Source organism: Monodon monoceros, unplaced genomic scaffold (assembly GCF_005190385.1).
Source record: "Monodon monoceros isolate NGI ecotype Baffin Bay Population unplaced genomic scaffold, NGI_Narwhal_1 Super_Scaffold_10, whole genome shotgun sequence".
Classification (NCBI taxonomy): domain Eukaryota; kingdom Metazoa; phylum Chordata; class Mammalia; order Artiodactyla; family Monodontidae; genus Monodon; species Monodon monoceros.
In genome coordinates, this window is record NW_021703766.1 from 51,287,083 (window position 1) to 51,297,611 (window position 10,529).

Consider the following 10,529-nt stretch of genomic DNA (forward strand, 5'->3'; position numbering starts at 1 on the left):
GCCTAGGTGCGGGGGCGTGGCTCTAAGACAGGGGCGGGGCCACCTGAGATTGCAGAGTGACTCCGACACGATGGCCACGATCAGAGAACAGGGGCAACACTGGGTCTCCAGTGCCGAGGTCAACCGACAGGAGCGTGGTCTGAGTATGGGGGGTGTGAACTTGAAATCAACGCCCGGCTCTGGCTCAAGGGGCGTGGCCCTTCCCTTAAGGGCGTGACTGTCCAATAGAGGGCTGGGCTCATGGGTGAGGTCAGCAAATGGGGGCGTGGTCAGACAATAGAGGCGAGTCTAGGCCTCGAGGAGCTCATTCAGCGCTCCAGGTATCCGGCCTGGGCTCGAGATCAGAACTGTTTGGATTTAACAGTCCGTGGACGGCCAGAGACTGAGAGTCCGGTGACCAGGCTGTGGTCTAGTATAAAGGCGGGTCCCAGAAGAAGGGGCAGGGCGTGGGAGAAGGTGAGGAGGAGCGAGGTCTGAATACGAATGTGGCGAAGAAGAGGAACGAGATCTGTTGTGTGAGGCAGAGCCCAGAAGAGACGGGCCTGAGGGGAGGGGAGGGGCCTGACACAATGGAGGAGGTTGGAGCAGAAGATGAGGGGGGGGGAATGGGCGGGGTGTGCGGAGTTCCTGGGCCAGGGATAGGAAGGAGTTGTTGTCTAGCGTGGGGGTGTGGGCACTTAGGGGACGGAGCCTTTATGGGGGGGCGGGGGGGCTCTGACCCCTGCCCTTGCCATAGCCTCCCGGCCCGCCCCGCAATGTGGCACCCGCTAGTCCTGTTGTTGCTGCTCCCCTCTGCCTCGGTGCCCCCCTCCACTGCAGCCCCAATCCGCGATGGTGACGCCCAGGAGAGCTCCTCGGGTTTTCTAGGTCTCCAGAGTCTACTCCAAGCCTTCACCCGGCTTTTCCTGAAAGTAAGCGCTGCCGTGTGTTGGGGAAAAGAAGAGGTACAGAGAAGAGGGACAGGGGCAGATGGTGACTGAGGGATGGAAGGGGTTCAGGGAGACAGAGTGGGAGACGGGTCGCGGCCAGATAGAAAGGTAGAAAGAGGAGTCAAGGGACAGAGAGAGCGTGCAACAGGGAGACCGAGAGATAGGAAGAGAGGGAGGGAGACAGGCAGAGAGACAGACAGACAGGCGGAGAGAGGGATGGGGACAGAGAGACAGAAGACAGATGGAGGCAGGAATAGGAAAGTAATGGGACAGATGGGAATAGGAGGTGACCTGGTTAGGCCCTAAGGGTCAGAGGATGGAGAGAGAAGGGGATCCTGCCAAGGATCCTGCCAAGATGTCCTGGGGAGTCCGGAGGTCCAGCAGCTCATCAATTCCTCCCCCAGCCCCAGGATGACCTGCTGCGGGGCATGGACAGCTTCTTCTCTGCTCCTATGGACTTCCGGGGCCTCCCTAGGAACTACCACCAAGAAGAGAACCAGAAGCACAGGCTGGGAAACAAAACTCTCTCCAGCCACTTCCAGATTGACAAGGTGCCTATGCCAGGAAGTCCCTCCTGGAGTCTCCCTAAGATCCCTCATGCTGCAGTATCTGTCAGGGAGAAGGGCATAGGAGGAAAGAAGTTTTTTCTTACTCTTCTTTGGTTCCTCACAGGTGACCAACAACAAGACAGGAGAGGTGCTGATCTCTGAGAAGGTGGTGGCATCCATCGAGCCAGGAGAGGGGAGCTTGCAGGGTGACTGGAAGGTTAGGACACACCCCCAGCAAAGTGTCCAAGCCCAAACACTTTCTGTAGTTTAGGAGGAAAAGATGAATTGACTCTCCCACTCCCTCTGTGCTGGACACCCTCTCTCTGGGCCTCAGTTTTATCATCTGTCAAAAGGGACTAACCAGCCCTCAGAAATGAGGTTTACAACCTCAGAGTACATCCTTGCTTGCTTCAAACCCCAGAGGGTTTTGTAAGCCAGACAGTGCTTTTCATTCCAAGTGTTTGGTAAGATTCACCCTCGTGAACCTCAAAGTGTGTTTTGATCTCAAAGTGCTCTGCAAACCTCCAAGGATTTTTTAATCTATCCCAAAGTGCTTGGTAAATCTCTCCCTTGTAAACATCAAAATGTGATTTTTAATAATTCCTAAGTACTTTATGAACCCCAAATGCTCTGTGTATCTCACCTTCGTAAACCTCTAAGAGTGATTCTAATCACAAAGTGCTTATTTTTTGATCCTAAAATGTTGTAAGAACACTCAAGTGCTTGGCAAACCCACATGGTTCTCCCACACACACTCCCAGTTTTTTATTTTAAAGATTTCAAATCTACAGAAAAGTTGCAAAAACAATAGTACCATAAACCTGTATCCACTTTTCCACAGAGCAGGGTTTCTCAACATCAGCACCATTGGCATTTGGGGCTGGATAATTTTTTGTTGTAGGGGGCTGTCCCGTGCCCTATACGATGTTTAGCAGCATCCCTGCCTCTACCCACTAGACGGAAGTAGCACCCACACCCCCTCCAGTTGTGACAACCAAAAATGTCTCCAGACTTGGGTTGAAAACCACTGGCCTAGTTTCACCACTTGTTAACATTTTACTATACTGACTTTCTTTTTACTTTTTTATTTTTGAACCATATGACAGTAAATTATTGACATCATGACACTTCACCCCTAAATCCTTCAGCAGATATCTCCTAAGAATAATGCATTCGCTTGTGTGTTACCGTAGTCCCATTTTTACACCCAAGAAATCAGACTATTATCTCTGTATTAGTTTGCTAGGGCTGCCGTAATGAAGTCCCACAGATTGGGTGGCTTAAACAACAGACATGTATTGTCTCACGGTTCTGGAGGCTAGATGTCCAAGATCAAGGTGTCAGCAGGGTTGGTTCCTTCAGAGAGCTGTTGGGGAGAATCCGTTCCATTCCTCTTCCCTAGCTTCTGGTGGTTTGCTGACAATTCTTTAGCATTCCTTGGCAGGTTGAGGCATCATCCCCATCTCTGCCTTCATCTTTGCATGGGGTTCTCCCTATGTGCATTTCTATGTCCAGATTTCCCCTTTGCATAAGAACACCAGTCAGATTAGAGCCCACTCTAATGACCTCATCTTAACTAATGAAAACTACATAGTGACCCTATTTCCAAACGAGATTACATTCTGAGCTACTAGGGTCCTAATGGACCTCAACATATGAATTGGAGAGTGGGGGAGACACAATTCAACCTGTAACCATCTCCTATGGGGCTTCCCAAACCTCAACGTACTGAAATGTAGACTCTTGATTCAGTAGGTCTGGATGGGGTAGGGCCCGCTCATTTGCATGTCTAACAAGCTCCCAAGTGATGCTGACGCTGCTGGTCCACAACCCTCACTTTGAGTAGCAAGGACCGAACAGACATTGAAATGTCCCTGCTGGACCAAAAGCTGTCCACAAGAGCTGATGTGATTGATGTTTGATCCAGGATTCAGTCAAGGATCACATGTTGCAACTGTAGTCATGATTCTTTAATCCCAAAGTGCTTTGTACATTTCAAACTGCTTTCTAAACCTCGGGGAATGCTCAATCCTAAAGTGCTTCTGAAACCTCCAAAATGTGTTTTCAAACCCAGAGTATTCTATAAACCTCAGAGTATTTTTAATTCTAAAGCGCTTATAAACCCGAGTGTTTTGTAAGCTGCAGGGTGAGCTTTTAATTCCCAAAGCCCCCCCATAGGTGGCAAAGTGGGTTGAGTAGGCCAGGGGAGCACCTTGAGGCTGTCACTTGGAGTTTGAGAGGGTCTCCTTGTCCCTCTTCACCAGGTACCCAAGATAGAGGAGAAGGAGGCCCTGGTGCCTGTCCCAAAGGCCGTGGACAGCTTCCACCCGGAGCCCCACCCCCGAATGGCCTTCTGGATCATGAAGCTGCCACGGCGGAGGTCCCACCAGGATGCCCAGGAGAGCAACCACTGGCTCAGTGAGAAGCGACACCGCCTGCAGGCCATCCGGGATGGGCTCCGAGAGGGGACCCGCGAGGACGTCCTCGAACAGGGGACCCAGAGCTCCTCTCATGCCAGGCTGCCTGCCCGCAAGACCCACTTCCTGTATATCCTCAGGCCCTCCCAGCAGTTATAGTGGGGGGACCAGGGAACACCTGCATGTACCCCCCCACCAGACCCCACCCCAGGCACCATATGGAAATTAAACTTTTTCTTACATCCAGCAGCACTGTCTCCTTTGGAGATCTGTCCTCAGGCCTCAGCCAGCCAAGCCATGGCAAGTCCCCCCAACCTTAACCTTCAGCATGACATCTGGCTGAGATGTTAGTTCCTGCCAATGTCTCTGTGTTGTTTACTGATTCAGACGCCACCTGTCTTCTGACTGAGCAACTCTGTGACCTCCAGCCCCATCAGTATCCTCAGTCCCCACCCCTGTCACCTCCAGCTCTGTCTGCCCTCCAGCTCCCAGCTCTTTCACTCGAGTCCTGTCTGTCCACTCTGCCCTTGCATTAGTTTCCTGTTACTGCCGCAAAAAATGACCGCTAATGTAGCAACTTAAAACAACACAAATGTATCCTCTCACTGGTCTACAGGTCAGAAATCCAGGACGGCTGGGCTGGTCCTCTGTGCAGGTATCACAAGGGCAACATCAAGGTGTTAGCCAGCGGGGTTCTTACCTGGAGGCTCTGGGACAGCTCTGCTTCGAAGATCATTCAGGTTGTTGGCACAATCAAGCCCCTTGGGGTTGAACTGAGGTCCCTGCTTCCTTGCTGGCTGTCACCTGGGCCACCCACACTTAGTTCCTAGAGGTCTCTCTCCGGTTTTTGCATGTGGATCCCATACTTCAAATCTCACGTGTGGAATCTCTCTGTATTTCCCTTCTGCCCCATCTCCCTTATGTGTTCCTCTTCCTCTTCCAGCAGGAGAGAGTTCTCTGCCTTGAAGGGCTCATGGGATTGGATTGAGCCCACCTGGACAACATATTAAACAGGTTCCATGAATTAGACAGGGGCCATCTTTGGGAGGCCATTATTCTGTCCAGACCCTGTCACCTCCAGCCCCCAAGTCTGTGTTTCCAGCCCCATCTCTGTTACATCCACCTGTCTCCATTCTCTCATCTTTGTCTTTTCATTCCCTGACACTCAATTTACATGCTGACTCCATCTCGAATTGCTCTGTGTCTCTCTCCCTTTGTCCCTCTGTCTGTCCCTCTATGAGCGTCACCTCAGACTCTAACTCTGCAAGCCAGGCCTGCTGCCTCAGCCAAACCTGGAAGCTCAGAGACCCTGTCTTGGGTGCCCTGCCACTGTGCCCCCATCCCCCATCCTCAGAGCATGCCCCTATTCCCTCCAAGACCCCTCTCTCAAGACCCACCATTGACGGAGTTCCCTGGCGGTCCAGTGGTTAGGACTCCACACTTCCACTGCAGGGGGCACAGGTTCGATCCCTCATTGGGGAACTAGGATCCCGTACGCCATGCTGTGGGGGCAAAAAAAAAAAAAATTGAGAAGGCACATGAGGGTCTTCATGGTGCTGCGTCTTGTAGGGGTGCAGACACAACATGCACTTTCTCCCTCGAAGCCCGGGTTCAGGGTTGGATCACCCCACAGAGAGACTCAGCACATTCAGGAAATTAGCAATGTGTGGGCATAAATAAAAGAGAATTTCCTTTTGAAAAAAAATAGGTTTTTGATTATTCCAAATAAGCATCAATATGTCCTCATGGAGAATATCAGAACTTGACTGGCCTTTCCATACCTTCTCTCCCCACCCCCCCAGTCCCATTCACTTTCCCACCATTGACACTATTTCTTGTGTTTTTGGTAAGTGTATTAGTCGGCTAGGACCGCCATAAGAAAAACCACAGACTGGGTGACTTAAACAACAGAATTTTATTTTCTCACAGTTCTGGAGGTAGAAGTCTGACATCAAGGTGTCGGCCAGTTAGGTGTCTTCTGAGGCCTCTCTCCCTGACTTACAGATGGCCATCTTTTCTTTGTGTCTTCACGTGGTCTTTTCTCATGCACGCACATGTCTGCGTCCAAATTTCCTCCTCTTGTAAGGACATCAGTCATACTGGATTAGGGCCCATCTTAGAGACCTCCTCTTAATTTAATAATCTCTTTGAAGATCTGTCTCCAAATATGATTGTATTCTGAAGTACCAGTGGGTAGGGCTTCAACATATGAATTTTTGGAAGGACACACATCAGCTTCTAACAGTACATATTCTTGCTAAATATGATCATTCCTTTTTATGCATGTATTTGTAATTTCCATAGGTGGTATTACACACGTCATTCTTATGGGGCTTTTTTTTTTTAGCACCTTCTTTAAGACTCCTCCATATTGCATTGGTACATCCAATATCCATCCAATCCACTGAATAAATTCCATGGTCAGTCTTCACCACATGTAACCTTTCCACACTCTCAGTGATACACAACTGAATTGCTTCTGACTTCTCACCATTACAAATAATGCTACAATAAACATTAGTATATATGTCCCCCTGTGGTCCAGAAGGAGGGCAGGAGGGATCTGGGGAGCTATAACCAGAAAAGAATTGCTGGGTTGTAGGGGATGCATCTACCTATTTTGATTAGGTAAAATGTTCTGACAAGTCTACTCCCTCTAGCAGTCCATGGGGATTCCATAACCTTAACCACACCTGGCATCTGGGGAAATCGATGTTTCCCTGTCTGTAGATCAATAGAAGTATGCATCCATAGGTGATCCAGATACGGCATTATCAGACACAGACCTTAAGGTAACTATGATTAATATGCTCAAAAAAATAGATGAAAAGATGGAGAATTTCATCAGAGAACCGGAACCTAAAAAGTGGGGGGGGGAGGAGATGGAATCCAGTGTAAATTTTAGAACTTATAAATAAATTAAAAATTCAGCAGATGGGTTTTACAGCAGATTAGACACAGTGGGAAAGAGGTCAGTAGAAATAGCCAGACTGAATCAGTGAAAAAGGATGGAAAATATACAAAAGACATATGAGACATACTGGTCATGGTGAAAAAGCCTTTCAAACATATATTGAAGTCCTAGAAGTAGAGAGAAAAGAGAAAGAGTACTAAGCAACATTTGAAGAGACACTAGCCAAGACTTTTACAAAGTTGATGAGACATCAACTCACAGATTCAAGCTTTAGGAACCCCAAGCAGAATAAACACAAAGAAACCACACTTAGGTATATCACATTAAAACCTATGAAAACCTAAAACAACAACAAACCTTGAAAGCAGCCAAAGGAAAAGGACACTTTACTTCAAAGAGGAAATAAGACAGACAGCTGACTTGTAAATAGGAAAAAAAAATGGAAGTCAGAAAACAATTCAATGACACAGTCAAAAGGCTGAAAGAAAGCCATCGTCAATCTAGAATATCATACCCAGTGAAAACATCCTTCAAAAGTAATGGCAAAGGGACTTCCCCGGTGGTCCAGTGGTAAAGAATCCACCTTCCAATGCAGGCAACACGGGTTCAATCCCTGGTTGGGGAACTAGGTTCCCACACGCTCCAGGGCAGCTAAGCCCACGCATCACAACTACTGAGCTTGCACGCCTCAATGAGAGAGCCCACACGCCACAACTAGGACTCAATGCAGCCAAAAAAAAAAAAAAAGTAATGGGAAAATAAAGACATTTTTTTCAGACAAACTGAAACGAAACATTTATCAGCAGCAGTCCTGCACAAAAAGAAATGCTAGAGTTTGTCAGGTAGGAGGAAATGCCTCCAGATGAAAGTTCAGTAATGAGGGGAGATACAAAGAACCCTGAGATAAGTATGTGCCAAATCTAAATGAATACTGACTGCTTAAAACAATAACAATAATATCTTGTGGAATTTAAAATATATGCAGAATTAAAATGAACAACAGGGAATTCCTGTGGTTAGGACTCGGTGCTCTCACTGCCAAGGGCCCAGGTTCTATCCCCTGTCGGGGAACTAAGATCCCACAAGGTGCTCGGTGCAGCCAAAATAAATAAATTAATTAAATAAATAAAATGCAAGACAACAGGCAGGAGGAGCTAAATGGAATTAAAGTGTCGTTAGGTCCTCACGTAGTCCAAGAAATGATAAAAGTACTAATTTAAAGTAGAACTCTAATAAGCCAAGGATGCCTATGGTAGTCTCTAGGAAAACCACCAAAAAAATAAAAGAACATAACCATAAACATAACAGAAGAAGAAGAATAAAACATAACAGAAGAGAAAAAAAAAACAAAAAACTTGACTAATATAAAAGAAAGCCAGAAAAGAAGAGAATACACAGAACAGATTAGATGGGGGAAATATATAACAAATAGCAAAATGGTAGATCTAAAGAAAAATATCAGTATTACATTAAAACTAAATGGAACTTTATCAGAATTGTTCCGTTAAGACTCGTGCATTTTAACACATGTAAAGTTTACCTGAAAATAAGAAACGTTAAAAAAAATAAATAACAATATAAAGTGGGATGAGGGTACAGGTATAAATAAGAGAATGGCAGAATGTTGACCATTATTAAAGCTGGGTGTTGGATACATGGGGCTTTGTTCTGCTCACTTTGTATATATTTGAGGTTTTTCAAAATGAAGGGTTTTTTTTTAAGTAACTGGAACTAAATACTCCCAATAAAGGCAAAGATTTCCTGATCTACAACTATGCAACTATGCAACTGTATAGCTGAATTTCACAACAATTGAGCAAAAGAACCAGATCACAAAAGAGTACATACTATATGGTTCCACTTATACGGAGTATGAAAACAAGCAAAAGTAATCTATGCTGTTAGCAACAAGGGTAGGGGGTACCCTTGGGGAGACTGCTGGTGCTGTGTCTGGCTGGACAAGGGTCTAGAGTTATTAACTTTTGTCCTTCCTGGTAGAGAGGGGAGAGGGAACACCTTTACAAATTTATATCCATGGGGATTCCCTGGTGGTCCAGTGGTTAGGACTCCGACCTTCCACTGCAGGGGACATGGGTTCCATCCCTCGTCAGGGAACTAAGATCCCGCAAGCCACATGGTGCAGTCAAAAGACAAACAAACAAACAAAACAAATTTATATCCAGCTTTTAGGCAAATAGGGAAGGGCAGAGAGCTTTTCTTGTATCTGCTTCTTCTCAATTGTGTTCAGTTCAAAATGATCCTTATGCCATAGTTGGATATTTTGGGGTGGCATATTCTGCTACCCTTCACTGTGTATAAGATTAATATACCCTAATCAATTATATTCCTAAACATTAGGAACAAAAAGATTTTTAATGCAATTTTTAAAAATATGATTTGCATTAGCAAAACAAACAAAATACCTAGGAATAAACCTAACAAAAGATTTGCTAGATCTCTGACATTACTGAGAGTAATTAAAGAAAATCTGGATAAATAATTCATAGTAACAGTATACATAATTGCCAAAAAGCAGAAACAACCCAATGTCCATCGAGAGTAAAATGATTCAGTTGTACCGTATTCATACAATGGAATATTACACAGCAGTGAAATAAATGACCTACTGCTACATGATGAATTCTATAAATATAACGTTGAGCAAAAGAGGCCATAATTCAAGGCGGTTACCTTTGGGGGGTAATGATTAAGAGGAAGTGTGAAGATTTCTGGGCTGCAGGCAATACTCTCTTTTTTTATATGGATGGTTTCATTAATGTATTACTCTATAAAAATTTAATTGAGGCATAACTTAAGATTTAGTACTTTATGTATAACTACACTATAAAATGGTTTTTTAATTATTTTAGGTTTTACAGAATTATTTTCCTCAAAAAAAGGAAAAAAAACAAGAAATACTGAAGGAATAAAATGAAAGAATGAAATTATACTAATAAAGTTAACGATGTCCAACACTTACCAGCCAGGGCTAAGAAAACTCTAGGCAAACATTCTTATTGAACTCTCATAAGACCCCATAGGGTGGATATTACTTGTTCCCATTTTAGGGAAGAAGCTGAGAGGTTCAGAGAGGTGAAATCACTTGCCAAAGTCACAGAGCAATGGCACTAGGTTTGTCTGATTCCCTATCTCACACTGTTAACCATTCACCACATCACCTGTCAAACAGGTTCTTTCCCAGGTCTTATAACAAGCTGCCACCTAATAGCCAAAATAATAACTATCAATTAACAAGGATTACCACCTTAAGTCCTCAAGGTAACCTAAGAATCAATTATTATCTCCATTTCTGGGAGGAAAACTGAGGCTCAGAGAGGGTAAGCCATTGTGCCAAGGTTACAGGTAGGAAGTGATGGAGCCAAAATTCAAACCCAAGAACGTCTGACTCCAGCCTTATCATCACTCTAACACTGACCAGTAGTTACCAGGCACGGATTCTGTCCCTTCATTCATTCACTCAACGAAAAATTTTGAGCGCCCACACTGGGCCAGCCATGTTCTAGTCCCCAAACAGCCTCCTGCTGCTCAGGGCTCACATTCCAGTGAGGGGTGACAAAGACAGTACACAAATATAGAATATGTCACGTGGCGAGACGTGCCACGAGGACCAATAAAAAAGAGTAAGTAGAGAGATGGGGGGGTCTGAATTACAGGCAGTGTGTCAGAGGAAAGCCTCTCTGAGGAAGTAACACTTGAATGA

General features: G+C 45.5%; 1 protein-coding gene across 3 annotated transcripts; it reads left to right on the forward strand.

Moving 5' to 3' along the window:
• Positions 1-289: 289 nt before the first annotated feature.
• DKKL1 (dickkopf like acrosomal protein 1) lies at positions 290-4,143 on the forward strand. Of its 3 annotated transcripts, none has more exons than XM_029207097.1 (5): positions 290-515; positions 737-911; positions 1,334-1,480; positions 1,602-1,694; positions 3,742-4,143. In XM_029207097.1, the coding sequence occupies exons 1-5, from the start codon at positions 484-486 to the stop codon at positions 4,051-4,053; spliced, it is 759 nt and encodes a 252-aa protein (XP_029062930.1). In that variant the 5' UTR covers positions 290-483; the 3' UTR covers positions 4,054-4,143. The 3 variants fall into 3 exon arrangements, with proteins under 3 accessions (XP_029062930.1, XP_029062937.1, XP_029062947.1); XM_029207104.1 differs by having other exon boundaries at positions 290-456; XM_029207114.1 differs by lacking the exon at positions 737-911 and having other exon boundaries at positions 290-456.
• The last annotated feature ends 6,386 nt before the right edge of the window (positions 4,144-10,529 follow it).

Excerpts from the sequence above, each read along its gene's own strand:
- DKKL1 (XM_029207097.1), top strand. The coding sequence starts at position 484 with ATGTGGCGAAGAAGAGGAACGAGATCTGTTGT. Across the intron at positions 912-1,333 it reads TCACCCGGCTTTTCCTGAAA|CCCCAGGATGACCTGCTGCG; the intron begins GTAAGCGCTGCC and ends TTCCTCCCCCAG. Across the intron at positions 1,481-1,601 it reads GCCACTTCCAGATTGACAAG|GTGACCAACAACAAGACAGG; the intron begins GTGCCTATGCCA and ends GGTTCCTCACAG.